Here is an 18,890-nt window from a genome sequence, read left to right on the forward strand (position 1 = left end):
AAGAATGGGATGCTAACGTGTTTATTATCTAACCCCCCCCCCCACACACACACACACACACACACCCTCAATCCAAAATTATAACAAAAAAACAGACCATCATCTAGACTCTGTAGAAACAAAACCACAGGAGCAATTATTTTCAAAACAGACTGTATTGGAGATCAGTGACCACAAAATACCAAAGCACCCTGGAGTCATTGGAAAAGCAATTTTTCATTTAAGCATAACTTCTCTGGACTCAGCAAAAACTATTGAAAAAGTGGGCATGAGATTAAGTCTTCAGCCTTCCCTGGGGGGTTATAGGTGTCAGCCCAGGCAACAGCTGCAAGAAAGGATACAACACTGAAGAAAACCACTGGATTCAAACAGACAGGGAGGGGGGCTGCTGCAAAAGTCAGTCTTTCTTTCTTTCTCCTCTTTCTTTCTAAAGCCCTCAGTCGAGCTGTGCAGCACGCAGGGGGGTGATATTATTAAACAAGTACATCCTCTGCGACAGGGACAGGCTTGTGGGTAGAATCTCGAAGGATTTTTTTTTTTGGCTGCAGGATAAAAGCCTTATTGTTGACCTTTGGAGAAAAAATCCAAAAAGGGAAAGGACCCAATAGGAAGTCTGCATTCCCAAGGAGGGGAGAGAGAGACAGAGAAACGGAGGGAGAGAGAGAAAGGAGAGAGGGAGGAAGAAAAGGGGAGAGAAAAATCCTTCAGGAGAGAAAGAGCTTACAGCTTCTTAAAAGAAGGCAGGTACAAGAAGCAGGTAAGAGGCACACACTTGTCTTCCTCAGAGTAGAGCTCTTCTTCCTGAGTTTACTACAGTAAATCTGTGTAACTTGGCAGGGGAGGATTTGCGTAGTGCTCTGTGTTACTATAGAAACTTGCTGCGTTTGTACTGGTACTTTCTTCCAATGTGTTCTGGCTTTTCTTCATCTCACAAGCTGTTTTCTCCAGTTTATGTCGCTCACAGGTTTGACCTTTTCAGTCTGTAAAGATATTTACAAAGATATTTCCAGATTTCAACTTTGACTTAGTATTGATGATATTCTGTCTAATTTCAATCGATCACTTGCGGGATTGTGTTTATTGTTGGACACTGTTCTTCCCAGTAAGTCAATAATTGTAATCCCTTGTCAAATGGCAGTGGTGGTTTTCAGAAAGCTCAGAAGGTATTATGTCAACAGTGTTTGGAGTTGCATGGGAGAGTTCTGACATCAGGTGGTTTTGCACAAAGATTCTTTTTCGATCTTTGCTGGCTTCATGCTTTTAGAAATTTTATTTAAGGAAGATGTTATTTCTAAGCATACTGAGTTGGGTTGTATTTGACAAAAAAAACTAAAACATTTTAACCAGCACATTCTGGACTTATTTAATCTTAAAAGTTGTATTATAAATAGCTAAGTGTAAATAACATTCATTATACTTTATAAAGAAACTCAAGGCTTTGTCTCAGGTACAGAGTTTGTCTACAGCTGAATTCTCAGTTCAAGGACAGTAAAACCACACTACCAGGTTTCTCCAGGAGATTAGAATTACAGTTGTGCATTTTATTGGAGAAGATGTTTTACACGAGATGATCAATGCGCGCTTGTTTCCACCAGCTGTCTTCATGACAAGTAAATGTTCAGAGTGCACACACCCCACATGTTTTTGCCATTAAAGAGCTTATACATTTGACATAGAGCAAATGATATGCATCTTATATAGGATGAAACTGTGGATGTAATGTCTAGAACCTAGATCTAAATGGCTTAAAAAAGTCACAGGTTTTCATTTAGCTGCTTTGCTCATACAAATATGTTGTTTGCTGTACATAGAGACACTGGAATAATATTTGTCACACGAGTCACGTTTATTTCATCTGCCAGGTCTGATTTCACAAGAAGAAAGTATGTAGTTTTGCTGCCTGCACGCCTTATCGGATACGTAGCTGCTAGTCTTTTTTGCATGTCCACAAACAAACGTGCGAGAATAACAGAAGTAGAAGAACGTACATACTAAACTTTACTTTAAAATTAAATAAAGGAATCAAGTGGAGCCTTTATGTCTGTGGAGGTTAACAAATTGGAATGTTTCAGCCTGAAAGTGCAAATAGGATTAGTTCCCTCCACCTCCCTGTGGCACACACACATACGCCCTCCCTCCTCCTTTGTCTCGGTTTCCCAGAAAGTCAGTGCCTGCATGAGGAATCAGAACCTGCGCAGAGGACCAGACTCATTCAGCAGCCATGCATGCAAGGCATCTGGCTCCCTCCTTGGACTCACTCTTTCATAGGTGACAGGCTTGAAAAACTGGGCAGGAGCCCTGCATGAGCTGCCTCTCTTTTTGAGAGAAGTTGTTAGGGCCGCTTTCCAAGCTCTTCCCCTTGGCTCACTGCTCCCCCTTCACTCACCACCACCTTGTCTCGGAACAACAGTCACTTTGCGCCCTTCCTGCATGAAGTCCATGTCAGACACTGACCTCCTTGGACAGAGAACAGGACCCCACACTAATCCTTTGACAACACAGCCCTTCAAAGAGTATCGTGCCTCTTCAGAACTACACCATGCAGGAAATACCACCCTGCCTTTTGTTCGTAGCATTCAGTCCTTTAAGACCCATGACTTGTTTAATCCAGTATGTACGTACCCTCTCTAACTTTACCCATCAGGCTTTTCTCCCTGTCTGGAATGCAGAGCCAGAACTGTGCTTTCACTCCTAACAGGGACATTTCCTGCTTTCTTATCCCACTGAACCTTGCTGTTCCCAAAACTGACGTCAGTTCATAGACTTTTTTGACCATTCTGAAGAATGTGCCTCTTGAGCAGGGTTGCAACTTTGTGCCGTCCGTGATTTTACTTTTCAGGGGGCAGCTGACGCCTCCAGGAAGAAGAAAGAATTGCATTTAGGTTCCCCAGGTTTTCTCCTTCACTTCTAGAACGTCCGTCTGCCTCGTCTTCACGGTCGGGCAGCTGTCAGTCAGCCAGGCAGCCAGAGCCAAACATCTGTAGATCATCTTAGGCAGCACCCTGAAAAAAGAATCCCAAAAGAAAACACACTTCCATTCCATTACAGTTATGTATTGTGTTAGCATCTAAAGCTCTTCGGCATTCTGTGGCTTTAGTCCTTACATCTCTCAGGGTACATCATTAATCCAGGCTGGATATATGCCTTTATGTTATGTTTTAGTTTTGTAATATTCAGGGCGATGAGCCCAAAAAAAGAGCCTTGGAGGCTTACTGCTCCATAGAGATAAAATCCCACTCCAGAATTACTTCTTGGAACCTTTATTAAGATTTTTCTTCAATAGGTGGCAGTTTTTAAGGTGTTTATTAAATGCAATTAGGTACCTCTGCCCTATTTTAAACAATTGAAGAGTTCAAATTAATTGTATTATTTCTTCACTTAAAAGGCCAGGGTATGAAATGAGGAGATCAGAGGGCAGTAGGAGTGAGGATCTCAAGGACTGGAACTGAGTGAAAAGGTTTCACCAATTGTCCACTTAAATACGTTGCAAACATATCTTTTAATTGACCTCAGGCTACTTCCCAGAGCAGAGAGGCCGGTTGTGTTGTGTTTGTGGAGCATTGGCTTTCCATCACCACGCCATGCCACGATGCCACGCTGGCAGCTCAAATACCTGCTTGGTTCAGGTGCAAACAGGCCATCAGAGATCCAGTTCCAGTAGCCAATGGCTGGAGAGGCCAAGGGCACTGGCATCGCCTCCTCTCATCAGCGGGCATGCCCAGTGGGTGCAACCACAAGCACACATGCCAGCACAGCACATGTCATTTTCCAGGGGATCCCGGTTCCCCTGTTGTTAGTCACACTTGCCAAAACGTCACTGCTGCACCGTGCACAGTTGTGCGAACTGACTTTACAAGCGCCCTCTACTTAGCTGCTGAATGGAACCGGGCCATGTCTTATAAGATTCCCTCTTGACAGGTGGGCGCAGGCAGTACCTGTGAAGGTTCCACTTCCTCTGGCAGGGGAAGTGGACGTCTGTCTGATTTGCCTTAAATGGCCTGGCCCACACATGCCAGGGCCTCGTGCTTTGGTGTTGCAATCAAGCGGAGCGAGAATTGCCCGATGCCCCCCTTTTCTTTGCTCCCAGAGGCTTTGCCTGCACAGACTCGTCATTGCTTGCTATTGTCATAACACATGTGTTTTCTTTGTGCGGGACAATTAAGAGCAGATGGAAAAGAAAGAGCTGATAAAGTACAAATGCTGGCAGCTGTCCCTGGCTGTTTTTGAACAACTCGGATGCAATGAAAAGTGGCAAAAGGGGAATTAACGAGGCTGGAGCCCAGCAGTGCCTCGAAGACTGTGCCAGCATTTACTTCCAAGCTCAGTGGTGAATTTGGAACTAGAGGAAGCTGCCTATGACAGGGAGTTTATTGTGACTTGACTATTATAATACTTCTCCAGACCCTGCAGGGAGGCAATAAAAATGTCATGGTATACATTGGAAAGTATAGAATTTAAAATAAATGATTTAATGTTAAGGCTTCCAAAGATCTAGTTAAGAGTCGTTTAGAATATCGTGCCCAATTCTAGTTGCTTTTTTACTCAAAGGACATTGCTGCCCTGGCAACTTTCAGAATTCTGTCCATAAAAGGGATACAATACAATACAATACATCAATGGGTTAATTGAGCTGCTCTCTTTAGTCTTGAACAGAAGAGGTAATGAGGGGATTTACTAAGACTTTAGAAAATCTTAAAAATGGTACTAACCCAATTAGCGGTGTGCTCAGCAAATGCAAGAAAGACCTGAAGGCAAAAATTTAAAGTTGCAAGGAAGTGCAATTAGGGCTACAGGAGTACAGGAGGAACGTCTTACACAACGTGGGAGGTGGGAGCTTGGAGCCAGCTGCACAGCCAGACTATTGGAGCCGATTCCTCTTGCTTCACTAGCTTCCACATGCAACATCTTCTAGAGACCACTGAGGTTTGGTCTGTGTGCACTTCCGTCCCTGGGATCCATCACCTTGAAAAGTGTCCACTTCAAAATGGACTTTACTGCTATGGATTCTTTTGATTACTTTGTTGCAGTTAGTCAAAACCTTAACATTGTTTTTAAAAGCCTCCCAATCGTGTGACATGAACGTTACGATAAAAAGTAAATGTGTTACCGGACAGTTATTTCAATGGAATTTGTAACAGAAGTACGGGAGGGATGACAGCAAGCAGGTTCAATCACATCGGCTGTCAGTAATTCACAATCGCTCCCTCTCCTAAAACACTGTAAATACTGTGCGGGACCCCCTTCTCTCCCTCTCACACCTCCACCCCATCTCTACCTCGGCAGCTGCCCCTTGGTCACTGCTCGCTCTGTATGGGGGTCCCAGCCCTCTTGTCCTCTGGCCAGGAGGTCGGCCCTCCGCCAAGCGGGTGAAGCCAGATTTTCACTGAGCACTCCATCATCCTTTCAGGACACTTTTTTTCTCGGGTGTTGTCATTCCTAGTGACAAGAAAAACAAATCAGGCTGATCTCATTAAAATGATTAATCTCTTGATGAGCTGTTAACTGTTTTGTTGCATGCAAACAATAAAGTCGGAATTTCTTTACACTGGAGGAATTCTAGATTTAGATACACTTTTTTATCTCCTTCATTATTGGAATATGTTTTTGCAAATAAAAGGCCAATTACTATAATCATTTATCATAGTGTCCTTACTTTAATTTGTATCTTTTCCTTGAGGTTTGAAAAAATACGTTGTTTTAGAAAGGAGATCGTTATCAATTGCAAAGAAATACTCATTGAAAAGGTCAGAATCATTGTTTTCTCTATAAATATTTCCAAAAATGCACATGCAATTTCTGTTATAGTGTAAAGAACTGTAATGTAGGGATAACAGATTGGCTTTTAACAAATAATTACTTTCCTGAAAGACTCAATGTGTAATTAGAAGGCATGTGCAACTACACGTTTAATCTACTCATTCAACTATAACAAAAAATTATGCTGAAGTCAATTTGCAAATTAAGTGTAAAATAAAAGCTGGATAAAATTCAGTAATTGTTCACTAAGCATAGGCACCGTAGCAAATACTCCTTTTATATATTTGCTTGTTTTGAAATTGGAGCACTTCAAGGTTTACCAAAATTCCCCTTGTCATGTACAAACAAAAACAAGAAAGGTTACAAAGGTTCATGTGGCCTGTTCCGGAGTTAGGACCAATCAACCCAAGATCCAAGAATATCATCCAGCTGTCTCTTGAAAGAAGTCAGGGTACAGGCTTCAACAGCATAGCTGGCTCCCTTAGGTTGTTACAAACTGAAAGATCAGGAAAAATGCCCCTCCCCCGCATTTTCTTTTTGCAGTTAAACATTACTTGCTCCACAGGGTCAGGGCTGAAAGTCAGGGAGGTACCTAAGGGATCTGTGTCTGAAGCCAAGTGTTTCCTCGTTCTTCCTCTGCGCTCCAGCACCCCAAGAAAGGATTCAGCAGCACAATGTTTCCTTTATATGTGCCACTGATCCCTGGAGCTGCAGCTGGAGCTGGAAAATAACCAAAGCAGTTCTGGTTCACTTTGAAGCACTAAATTGCTGCCGTGGACATGGCAGAGAGAGCACTTCACAGCACAAAGAGACAGCGTTTTTGCACCAAAGCCTTGCAGCTTGTGCGGTTATTGTGGGAACATTCTTTACTTTTTAAGCGACATGGTTGCTAAGACAAAACATGGTTTCCCTGTGCATAAAAGTGGAGTCACTCAGTAAACAAGTGGTGGGGAATATTCATTTTCACACTTCCCGTTTGCACTGCTCTGGTGTGTTAGAGTGAACATACACACGCTTGGTCATCCCTTCCTGATTCTCTCTTTGTCTTTCCTGCACAGGTTACTGGACCATGAGGGCCCATCTTGGGTGTTTTCTCCTGTTAAGCCTTCTCCTGATTGGTGCTGTCTCAGGCCAGAGGCGGAAACCTGTAAAACCCACAAAAAAGCCTCCCCCCACCCTTCTGGAACCCAAGGAGCCGACAGACTTCCCTCCTCCCATCCTGGGGCCGCCCTCCATCTACCCGGACTGCCCCAGGGAGTGTTTCTGCCCTCCGGGATTCCCGAATGCCTTGTACTGTGACAGCCGCAACCTGAGGAAGATTCCCACCATCCCATCCCGGACCCATTACCTTTACCTGCAGAACAACTACATTGACGAGGTGACAGAACAGCCCTTCATAAATGCCACCGAGCTCAAGTGGGTCAACCTGGACAACAACCGGATACGGCGAGTGGAGCGCCAGGTGTTCGAGAACCTGCCCAACCTGCTTTTCCTGTACATGGAGAGGAACAACCTGAAAGAAGTGCCCAGCGACCTGCCTCCCAACCTGGAGCAGCTCAGGCTCAGCCGCAACCAGATCTCCAAGATCCCACCGGGGGTCTTCAACAAGATGGAGCACCTGGCCTTGCTGGACCTCCACCACAACAAGCTGAGCGACAGCAATCTGGGAAAGAACATTTTCAAGGGGCTCAAGAACCTGGTACAACTCAACCTGGCTCACAACATCCTCAGGAAGATGCCCTTGAACGTCCCACACAACATCTACCAGCTCTACTTGGACCGGAACAACATCCAGGACATCCCAGAAGATTACTTTAAGGCCTTCCCCAACCTGGCTTTCGTGAGGCTGAATTATAACCAACTGACCGACAAAGGAGTGCCCAAAACAGTTTTCAACATCTCCACTCTCCTGGACCTCCATCTGGCCCACAACAAGCTGAGCAACATCCCTGTCTTTAATCTTGGCTTGGAGCACCTGTACCTCAACAACAACAACATTGAAAGTGAGTCCTGGGAAGGCACTGGGAATATGGCTTGCTGTTTCTTTTCACTGTAAACACTGTGTAAAAGATAAATTCAATGAAACAATGTAGCTACTGTATTCAGACAGGCAGAGAGAGGAACAGATGGAATGGATGGATGGACAGACAGGTAGCAAAGCAGAGCATATAATAAGGGCAATGATTGAAAAGAGCAGGAAACAATTATAATCTTTCTAGAAAGAATTATGAGTACTACATGAGAGACCTGAGTGGTAATAATACCAATAATGTCAATAATGCATTCTGTTCTCTGCATCTGCTGGAGAAATTAACACAGCCCGTTCATTCTTTGTTTCGTCTTTCCAGAGATCAATGGCACAGAGATTTGTCCTTTCCAAGTGATGAGTGTGGATCTTAGCAACGAGGATCTCCTGCCACGGCTGCGGTACCTGAGACTCGACGGGAACGAGCTGAAGCCGCCCATTCCATTGGACCTCATCATGTGCTTCAGACACCTGAAGTCCATTGTGATTTAAACCCACTCTTCCTCTAATGGCTGACGGAGAGCGCTCCGTGTCCCATCAAAGGTCAAGGGTCAGGGTCAAGGGTCAAGGACTAACTGGTGTGGCCTTTTTCCTGTTTGTCACAGAATCGATTTGATACCTAAGCCTTTAGATTCTGAAACATAGGAACCCTATTTATTAAACAACAATGAAATAAACGATGGAAATGCTTTTCTGGCAACAATGCCATTTTTTGCAAGCATGGATAAAATGTGCAGGTTGTTACTTTTTCCTTTAAGCTCGTTTATGTTTACAATATCACTATGGATAATTCTGTGTGACAGAGGTGGGCTCAGTTTCTAATTTTCTTCAAGCAGCATAATTGATAATAATAGCTAGATACACCTTGAAATAAAGGTACATTAACCGCCATATTTAATAGTGTAGTTACTTCTTTCTAATGTCAAATAGAGCTCAACATCCTGTTGTGCTTTATGTGGCAGGAAAGTTAGACACCAGACTTTTCCAGTAGTTTCTGTTTCATTATCACACTGTTCCATTTAAGGGAATGCTGTCTTAACAGAAAGAGTTACAAATTAGAGGAGGGTATTTGGTCCATAAGAGAATGAGATTCACAACATGTTTAAGCTGTTGTGTAAAACATTAAACTACCATTTGGTTAAGAATATCATTAAAGTACCAACATTTTTAGGCTATCTCATTTAAAGATAGGTTTGCTTGCTTTGTTCTATAGAAATGTATGATTTTAGCGAGCCCATTTATGTTTACAATATCACCAGGGTTAATTCTGTGTGAGAGAGGCAAAGTGATGGGCAAACTGCTCATCTTATTCATTTGCAATGTACTCTGCTGTTTGCCCACATGGAAATTCAAGGGCTTAATGTCTTCTTAAAGAAAGTGGTAATTCGTGCAGCAGAATGTAATTAGTCTTGAGTGCAATATTCACTTGAATTCTTTCCTAAGCCCTTGACCTTTGAATAAATGCTTTGACTTTGACAAACACTTTCTGAACTGTTGAAGTACAGAGTAAGTACCTAGTGGGACATGCTATTTCATAAAGTATGAAAAGAAGAATGATATATGTTTTATACCGATAAGCAGTATATCTCTGAAATACTTCCTGAGTCTTGTTATTTTTGTTGATGTTGTACTTCATATGGTGTCATTTCTCATTGGGTAGCCCTGCACTCAGAGCATTTATATATACAGACTTAGATTCAAAACACCTTGTATGGAGTTTTTTTAAGAGGCTTTAATTTGTGTGGAATAGTTGTCAGATGCCAGTCATGTGACTCACACGATTAGCTTTTCTCATCTGAACTAAATCTATCCAAAATACATGGATCAGCCAGGAGATGCAATATTGCTGCATTAATTAAATGTGTCTTATTAAATGTAACAGACTAGATACCATCCCACCTGCATTTTCACAGTTCTGTAGACATGGCGACTTATAGAGATTGAAAGTCAATCAACCTTTTGTGCTCTTTTGATAGTCCTATCTCCACACTCCTGTCCAGAAGTAAACACTCAAGTACAAGCTATTGCTTCACCGTGATTTGTTTTAAACAAGGAGAGACAACAGCAAATGTGCAGCCTTTGCATTGTCCTTTGGTCCAGTGGAATTGGCGATTGTATAAGAGGGATCTAATTGACAAAACAATCACAAATGAAGTGAAAGTGTGTGTCTCTATACCAGGCCATGGCAAGGGAAGCTGTAAATATCCAGGTGAGAGCTCACAGATTGGAGGCCTGGTCGGTTTCCTGTTTCATTTCTGTGTGCAGCTGTGTAACAGTCTGTCCTGAGCTGCTGAAACCTGTTTTTTCTCTGACATTTCAGCAGAAGGGCAGCTGCTGGTGGAAGATCTGACCCACATCGTTATTTATGCCAACAAAAAAATATTTCTGTTTTGGGTTTTCTTTTTTGCTGTCTTCAAAGGGCGATGTGCTGAAAGCTCAGAAGCTTACAGGTGATGGCTTACAGGACAATAAACGTTTCAGAAATACTGGGTTAAATGTTTGTAGGCGGAATGCTATGATTTCTAAAAATAATAACTAAATGAAAATGCTTGCTGCAGCACTTGTTGCCACATTGTTTTAAGAGGAAGACAGAAGGAGAGTCTGACATGCTTTGAGGAGTAATCCCTGCAAGACTAAACCGAAACCAAAAGGACACATTAGTTACATTTGCTTCATTTTTCTTGTCCCATCTTTCTTCCCACAGTCAATCATAAGACTTCAGTGAAATCATGGAAAAAAGCAGATCAGAACTGACTGTTTTCTAAAAAATGTGGGTGCCTGAAGAGAACTGAAAGATTGCCATTATATTAGATAGACAGGCAAGTTAGCTATGTCATTCTGATCAGAAGAAGTAAGGGTGAAACATCTTTCTGTGGCTGCTAGCTTTGACTTTATTCACAGCCAGTGGAATAGACATCACCATAGACAGTTCTGCTTTCTAGTGTTGTGAAACAGTCATGGCTAATTAATAGTCATATATCCCACAATTCATAGCAATATGCTTCCTCTTAAGATACCACAGCTCTGGTCCTTTATAACAACTAGATTGACAGTTGAATAACATAATCTTAAAAATGTATAATTAACAATTCTTTAAGAGCAGTTTAAGAAACAAGGCCATATTATTCTGCAAACAAATGCATTTCTTGAAAATATTACAGTATTTTATGCTCAAAAACATCCTCTTTCCTCTGCCTATCGTAACTCTCTCACTTTAATGTGTGTCTTATTTCCCTAGCAGGAAGGGCTGGGACAGGCTGATAGCTTTGGCACTGCCAAGGAAATCGCACACATCATTTCAGCTTTTCAGCATGCTATTAAATGCAATTTTATTTTGCCTACTCACACCAGGTAAGAATTACTAACATACATTTGGCTGAAATGGAGCACAGCAAAATGTTAGATGCGGGCATTGTTACAACTGTGCTAAATTTTATACTCACTTCCTTTCCTGAAGCTCTTGTGATTTCTGTTAATTTATTAAAGCACCGATGACGCAAATATGTTTATATATCAATAGACAGATTGGTAATAAATTAATAATAATACATCTGCAAGCATTGCTCATTGCTGTTGAATTTATTGTACACAAATGTTAAAGAATGAATGTTTGATTCCTTGTGGTTTATAAAGGTCAGCTAATTGTAAGACAACTATTAAAAGACAGTCATGTTTTTTTAATTCATAAAATGTTCATAAGAATTTATGCTTGTTTAATAAACCTGAACATAAATAAAATTATGTCAGTGCATTAAATGATTTGACTGTATGTCAGATGCACAAAACAGTGTCATAGGAACTGTTAAGGCATTTTTGTAGGGCATATCTGTGTGGAATTTTGTATGTTCTCCCTATGTTTGAGTAGGTTTCCTCCCAAAGACATGCTGGTAGGTTAATTGTCCAGTGTGAGTGTGTTTGTGTCTATGTGTACACTTTGATGGACTGACGTCCTATCTAGGGTGTATCCTACCTTGTGCCTGTTGCTTGCTGGGATAGGCTCCGGCTCTCCTGCGACCCTGAATTGGACGAAGCGGTTAGAAAATTAATAGGTGGATCTTTGGTCACTTTATTTGAATTCAACAAGAATTTACCTTACAGCTCAATCCACTATAATGGATTTGCTTCCTCCCAATTCAATCAGCATTAGCTCAATGGACTGACCACTTAAGTGCCATTATTGGGTAATGAACAAGAACAGCCAATGTGGTCTGTGATGCTCCAGCATCATTCTGATCCCATCGTGCCGATGTATATCGATCTACTACGCTCCACTGGGTTTGGAAAGGACTGGTTCCGCGTGGTGGGGTGACCTCCTGCGGTTCTTGTGCCTCACAGGCACAGTGACGCAGGCGAACTACAAGGTGGTCAGCGGCACGGAGGGGCAGAACTGCCTGATCCTGTGTGAGTGTGACCCCGTAGCCGCCCAGCCGACGGTGGCCTGGTGCCGGAAGCAGAGCGCGGACCCCTGCCTGCTCATTCTGAAGACCAGCACAGACGGGCAGCAGGACAGGGTCTCCATGTCCATCACGAAGACCAGCAGGTCCCTTTTGGCCCGGGTGTCCATCCAGCCGCTGGTGGCCTCTGATGCCGGCGAGTACTTGTGTGGCTTCTGGGGAAGGAATATACACGGCGAGTTCATTAATGTTCAGGACAGAATCATCCTTCATGTTCTCAAAGGTAGAAGCTTCCTTTGGCAGTATGCATCATGTGTGCAGTCTCTGTTTCTCTCCTGTGGCATACAGAGACTGACAGCCTGTGTGATGCAGGGGCAGATAGATTAGGTTTTTCACCTCTAACATTCAGTTATGTCCTACAGTTACATAGGACGTTAAATTTACGACCCACATTTTCAGATCACGTTTTACAAAACTGAAAAAACACACAAATACCATTCAATCGATAAATCAATTATGGCATAAACATTTGTGTGCTATATGAACCAATTAATCAATGAGTGTTTATTACCAAATAATTACTGTCTTCACAGTTTGGATTTCTTTTTCTTGGAAGTCTTGGATTGCCAGCCTCTTTCAGCAGAATAGTCTCACATCTCTTGAGAAGCTTTTAAGATGATATACAGTATATGAGAAGTAACGCAGATCTAGGTCCTTGTACATCTGTGCAGCTCACCGGCGATCCTAATGACGTCCAACTGCATATTGATCTTTTGTTTTCCTCCCTCAAGTTTCCCTCTGTCCCCTTGACTTCAAAAAGATCACAGAGAAGGCAGCTTAAGGGCACGATGCCTGGGATGTTCGACTATCCTCATAGTCACAGAAGTGAATCACAATCTTAGTGCTGAGATCCACTGGACAACAAAGGGGAACTCCCACAAAGCATGTGGAGACCATCAGTCACTGTCGGAGAGCTTTCTATGGACATCACAAACAGTTTTTCTCAACACACAGCTCTTCACTGTGGCTGAAAAGGATGTAAGGGGCTTGATACAATTTGTTTCAGGCATGCCCACCCTTTAATCATGGACTGCAGAGAATACACAAGAGCTTATAAGCCTGTCCTGTCTTCCGTGTTTTAAGGGTGAAAAGACAATCTCCCTTGTGTCTGTGAGGGAGGGAGAGTGATGGGAGAGGTCATTTCCTTTTCGGTAAACACCAGATGGGCTCTTCTGCACGATGAGGGAACCTGATCTATGTGATCCAAATGAAACAGCTTTTTAAGGAGGGAAAATCAGGTGCAAAGAGTAGCTGAGATTGAGCGCTTGTGGAAGTGGCCGGTCAATCAAGTGGGTAGTACAGTTTGTGTACTGCCGGGGTGCAACAGACCAGAGAGCGCAAAATGTAAAAAGGTCAAAAGTCACGAATACATGTTCACCTTAGATAAGGTATCCGTATAAAAAATCAGGCTGTTGGAGAGGTGTAGCAGACTGTAAAAAACAATGGGTTACATTAGAATTCTAAAAGAATTATAATGAAAACACGCCATTTAGGAGAAGAGTTTTGAAATGTATTTTATGTTTCCCAAAAGCATGTGAAATACGTGGAGCATATTAAAAATGAGGATGCACTGCCCATACGAATTTTCCTGGGGTGACATTTCTCCTGCCACTGCACTGCTTGCAAACTACTAATAAAGTATTAGTCAATGCAAACAATTTTGATCTTGTGTAAAGGGGCAGTGTAGCATAGTGGGTAAGTGTCTTGGCTCATTCATAGCTTGTGGGTTGTGGGTTCAAACACAGCTGTTGTACCTCGTGTGAAGCCCTTTATCCCAGTTGCTCCAGTCCACCATCTCCCCATCCGTGGGGCCATATGCTCTCTGATCACTTCACACCTAGAAAACAGAATAAGTTCTGATGAGCCATTGAGAGTGCCTTGTATGGAATTATTCATCCAGCCTGCACCAGGCTGGTTCTTTTCTTTCCACAGGTTGAATTCAAATAAAATTCCAAATTTACTTAGAAGAAAAAAAAAGAAAAGATTTTTGTTTTTCCACCTGCACACCTCAGAAGTGACTTTCAGAAACAAGGTTTTTAAAACTCCTTGTGCAATTGTGTGATTTACAGCTCAGCAAACCTCAGACAATGCGGCCACTTCTCCTCCCTTGTTAAACTCCACTGACAAGAACGTAACAGAGCTCCGTCCCAGGTAAGGAGATGGTGTTAAAGTGAGCAAGAGTGAGAGAGAATAAAAACTAAAATGGAAAATGGAAAATCCTGGACCATCCCTTCCAAATATTGTCCCAAAAACTCATCATTGTGATTTTTTATAAATACCCAAAAAAAGACATCAATGTAACTGAGAGGGAACTGCATATTGTGAGAGAAAAATGGTTTAACTTGTTTTCCCCCTGGAAATAAGTTCCTCAAAAAGGACACACGTGACTCACTGCTTTTTAAAACCCACACGGACTGCAGTGGGAATGGCTGTGTCATGGGATACTGGGAGATCTGACATTTAAAAATCAAAATATTTTAAAACAATGGAAAAAAAAACTGACCAGAAAAAAAATGCATCTTTTGGAATGTACAGTAACTAGGCTACTAAAAACAAAACAAGCCAGAAAAACTCCACAGAGCCTTTTGATAGCCAAGAGGAAGTAGACCTGGGCTAATTTACTGTAGATCCCTATGGTACTGCACTTTTCCTAATGATGGCACTTTTGTGATCACAGCTCTCTCAGAATTTTCTCAAATCCCCCCAAATCATGCGCTCAACCCTCAAGATGGACCCCCATCTCCACCAAGATTCACATTCCCCTAGCAATAGATTGCTATGGCCTGAAGAGGGTGAGACGAAACTTACTGCTAAGCTTCCCGTCCCAAAAGCAAAGTCGGACACTTTCGGACCCCGACACTCCTTGAGAATGTTCTGTCGCTCTGTTTTTCTCCAAAGGGGTACAGACCTCCGCCTCGCCCTCCCCCTGGCGGTGGCCCCGGTCCTGCTGGCGGTCACAGCTGCTGGATACTTCAAAATCCGGAGAAGGAGGGATTCCAGAAAAGTGGGTAAGCCACCCTGCTGCTTTTTAAAATATTCAGGCCGCGTTTTTGCCCTTGTGAAAGGGAACTAAAACCTCCCCTCTTGACTATGCCTCAGTGCTGCAGAGAAATCTTAAGAAGGTGTTTTGAGAATTAAAGTCACAAAAGTCTGCAATCATGACACATTTTTACTTCATGGTCATGTCACCTGTATTGTATATACTGTATATACCGTATATCCATCCCTTAATATTGCACCTACTATATATTGCAGCACAACTCACTTCACTGTTTTGCACTCTTGTCACTTGGAAACAAGTGCTCATTGACGGTCATGGTCTGACAAGTACTTGTTTATGTAGGAAGGAGACAAAGTAATGCAGTACCCTGCACAGGTGTACAGCAACAGTGTTTTCCCAGGATCTGAACCCATAATCCTTCTTAGTGGCAGTGTTGAGGTAAAACCATTGTTCCACACTGCCACCCCAAGCAAACAACCACAGTACTCTGCTGCCTTTTTCCTTTTGTTTCTCTTGGATGACTTTTGTGTGGCTTGAACTTCACATATTAAGTCAGCTGCCAAACACACTCATGCACAGAGAATGACGTCTGCTTGCTCACAAAGTCAGCACCTGTCCCATCGTCCAGCCAAACTGGCGCACCCACCAGGGGCCTTTGAAATTCTGCAGCATGCATTTTTTCAATCAGCACCCAGCAGTCTTTTCTTACTACATTAAATATCAAAGTTAAGTGTAGTTATGTGAAGGTTCATGTAATTGAGTTATGTATAACTGACTCTTATTCTAATTATTCTTGCTGTCTTTTGGCATTTTTGTTTATTAGGTGCTGCAGGGCCCCAGGATTCAGTCAGAGCATGTGAGGTACTGCATGTCTTATTTACCAGACAGACTGACATTTTTGGCGGTTACTCCTGACAAAGAGTTTTACTTCTTTATTTTTGTCTTTTTAATGCACGCAATCTTTTCTCTCCCTCACTATTTTGGCCCCAGCTCAAAATGGGCAACTCAGATTTCAACAGACCTGCAGTGCACATGCACAGGGTCTGGTGATCGGCGAGTGTGCTCTGAGCTCATCCGATCCTCTTCACCACACAGTGAACTTGATTAGTCATGTTCTTCCACGAAACAAGCAGTACAGCAGATAGGTGGAGAGATATGAAGAGACTGTTTCAGTCTAGTTACTTTCTCTTGCCCCAGAGCTTAATATTTAAGAAGTCAATCCTTGTGCATTGTACAGATTGCAAGTGGAACTGCGGCCGCTGACCTTGGATGGTTACAGGACCAGCAAGTGAGCTGTACGTGTGTGGATGGAAAAAAAAAAACTAATCACAATCCATGAAACTCAAACCACCAACATTTTTATGTCTCTTGCACAAGCAAAAGCTGAATTCCACAGTCTTTGAGTTTTTCTTAAGGGCAGAATTTGGCCTACACATGTGGTTGCATTTCTTAAGGATAAACCAGCTTTTAATTGTGGATCTGACAGACAAAGATCCACATTAGACAGACAAAGAGATGGCCCAGATGTAGGATTGCACTGCATGTACCATCCCATGCGAAAGTTCACTATAGCATTCCTGCCACGGTGCCATTGTTTTAACACGATCATACCGGTTTATTTTCCTCTACTGTGTCTTTTTTCCCTTTGTGTGGGATGTGGTTTTACTCTATTGTTCTATGCTTTACCATGGTTTGCATCTGTTTACTCTGCCTGTATACCAGCGCTTCTAGAGCTCTTGTGATGATGCAGTTTCTGGGCGGAATGCTTTGCAGATCCCTGGTGGAGGTGAGCCCGGCGTGACGGATCTCACCTACGCGGTTCTGACATTTCACCCTCGCGTCTCCTCTGAAGAAGCCAGATATGTAAACGTCCAGCCAGGCCAGGAGCCGAAAGCCCCAGAGACGGTGGAATACAGCTCAGTCTCCTTCCTGACCACTGCAGGGGGAGGACATCAGGACGGGAAGTAGGAGAGAGTTACAGTGGCATTCCTGGGTTTGTGGGTCAGTAATGGATCCAGGCAAAAGGGCTGGCATCTTGCATCTTAAATGACAGCACCCACAAGAACACCATAACCGTCTCGTGCTGGGTTGGATCAGAGCTCCATTACCTTAGAGGCATCAGTGACAAAAGAGAGATTAACAGAAATATTTATTGCACTTAAAATTAATCAATTAAAATAAATTACCCAGTAATATATTTTCTAGATGCAGGGTGTTAATGCCTATGTCTGCAACAGAACGTATTGGATCTGAAAGCACTCTGACATGTTCAGCACACACAATAATTAATCATTTAGCAAAAACAGATAACAGAATCCAAAGGAATATCAGGACTGCTTACAAAACTTGTTTTTTCTCCAAAAATGGACTATACTTTCCAAGTTTGTTTTAAATAAGTAATAAATAGTCTGCTTACTGGTTTGACCTGTTAATCATTTACAATGGGTTTTGAGAAAACGAGGAAAAGATTTCCTTGGGAGAAAAAAAAATCCTTTGGAAAATCACCCTGTTAATAGTCGAACAAGCTTCTTCATTACACGTCTCACATCCGTAGCTAAGTTGAATGCGCCCTCTTGTGGTGCCACAAGTGCAAAGGAAATTACTGTAAGTTTCCTAACTGCTGACGCAACGTAAACAAAATTTAATTATCTCCGGCTGAGCGTTCAGTACCGTGCTACAAAACAGAAACATTTGTGTAACATTATGTATGTTATAATCATAAGATATATGACTTAATCTGAAGTACAATTATTAAACACCCTTTTAACTGTGTTTAATAATAGCAGGAACTGTTTACCTGAGAACAGAACAATGCTCTTAAAAGGGCTACAGCTCACCACTACTTTACACAAAGGGTTGTGGGACTGTGGAGCAGACTATCCAGACATGTTGTTGAAGCCTATACCCTGGCTTCCCTCAAGAAACAGCTGGATGATATCTGTTAACCATTAACTATCAACTGTATGTAAACGGTCTTATGTTCTTATGGTCAGAAAATAGTGGGAACTGACTTTCTGACTTTTATACAATAAGTTACCATGTCACTCTGCAGAGGATTCCTTGTGCTCCTTCTTGTGGGTGCCATTGACGAGCAACATACAATAAACCTGGGGACATAAAATAAACTTCAGTGGCCTAAGAATGAAAGGGTTTGCAGCAGGTTAGCAAATATTTGAACAGGCCTGCTGATACAGCTTGTTGGTACAACTTCCTTACAGGCAGGTTGCAGTTCTCAGCCAGGTGAGTTGCCTCTCCAAGGATCACTGTTTGAACCATGTTTTCTACAAGTTTCCTTGAGGTTTGACCAAACTGCTGAACTCTGCGTTGTCCCTGTGTGTGTGAGATGGACTGGTGTCATGTCCAGAGAGCAGTCCCCCTGTCAGCATCTGCTCCTGTGATGGGCTCCAGGCTAATACATCTGATAATACATGGGAGAAAATTTATGTTCATTCTACAAAAATAAAACCCAGCCAATTAAAATTAGGATAACTTAAAAAATCACAGTTTTTAAAATTGACATCTTCACCACATCGAGAATTCTGATCTCAAAATGTCAAATATCAAAGACAGGTCATAGGTTGTTTAGTGTTTCAGGCAGCTAAACAAAACTGAAATTACTGTATTCGTCTTATCTTTTAAAAACAAATAGGAT

The 18,890-nt window shown here is 42.4% G+C and overlaps 2 protein-coding genes across 2 annotated transcripts; both read left to right on the top strand.

Annotated features, from left to right (window-relative positions):
- Positions 1-631: 631 nt before the first annotated feature.
- On the top strand, positions 632-11,521 carry prelp (proline/arginine-rich end leucine-rich repeat protein). Its single transcript, XM_088921984.1, has 3 exons — positions 632-757; positions 6,816-7,760; positions 8,106-11,521. Exons 2-3 carry the CDS (start codon positions 6,827-6,829, stop codon positions 8,273-8,275), a joined length of 1,104 nt encoding a protein of 367 aa, XP_088778110.1. The 5' UTR covers positions 632-757; positions 6,816-6,826; the 3' UTR covers positions 8,276-11,521.
- LOC148831019 (CMRF35-like molecule 9) lies at positions 11,062-17,884 on the top strand. The gene is made up of 6 exons (XM_088921985.1): positions 11,062-11,134; positions 12,119-12,460; positions 14,307-14,388; positions 15,136-15,245; positions 16,062-16,099; positions 17,012-17,884. Exons 1-6 carry the CDS (start codon positions 11,095-11,097, stop codon positions 17,204-17,206), a joined length of 807 nt encoding a protein of 268 aa, XP_088778111.1. The 5' UTR covers positions 11,062-11,094; the 3' UTR covers positions 17,207-17,884.
- The last annotated feature ends 1,006 nt before the right edge of the window (positions 17,885-18,890 follow it).

Source organism: Atractosteus spatula, chromosome 7, assembly GCF_055471065.1.
Source record: "Atractosteus spatula isolate fAtrSpa1 chromosome 7, fAtrSpa1.hap1, whole genome shotgun sequence".
NCBI lineage: Eukaryota > Metazoa > Chordata > Actinopteri > Semionotiformes > Lepisosteidae > Atractosteus > Atractosteus spatula.

Bases quoted from the DNA above. Each gene is read 5' to 3' on its own strand.
- prelp (XM_088921984.1), top strand. From the start codon at position 6,827: ATGAGGGCCCATCTTGGGTGTTTTCTCCTGTTAAGCCTTCTCCTGATT. The intron at 7,761-8,105 runs GTGAGTCCTGGG...TCGTCTTTCCAG, and splicing joins CAACAACAACAACATTGAAA to AGATCAATGGCACAGAGATT.
- LOC148831019 (XM_088921985.1), top strand. From the start codon at position 11,095: ATGCTATTAAATGCAATTTTATTTTGCCTACTCACACCAG. The intron at 12,461-14,306 runs GTAGAAGCTTCC...TGTGATTTACAG, and splicing joins CATCCTTCATGTTCTCAAAG to CTCAGCAAACCTCAGACAAT. The intron at 16,100-17,011 runs GTACTGCATGTC...AATGCTTTGCAG, and splicing joins ATTCAGTCAGAGCATGTGAG to ATCCCTGGTGGAGGTGAGCC.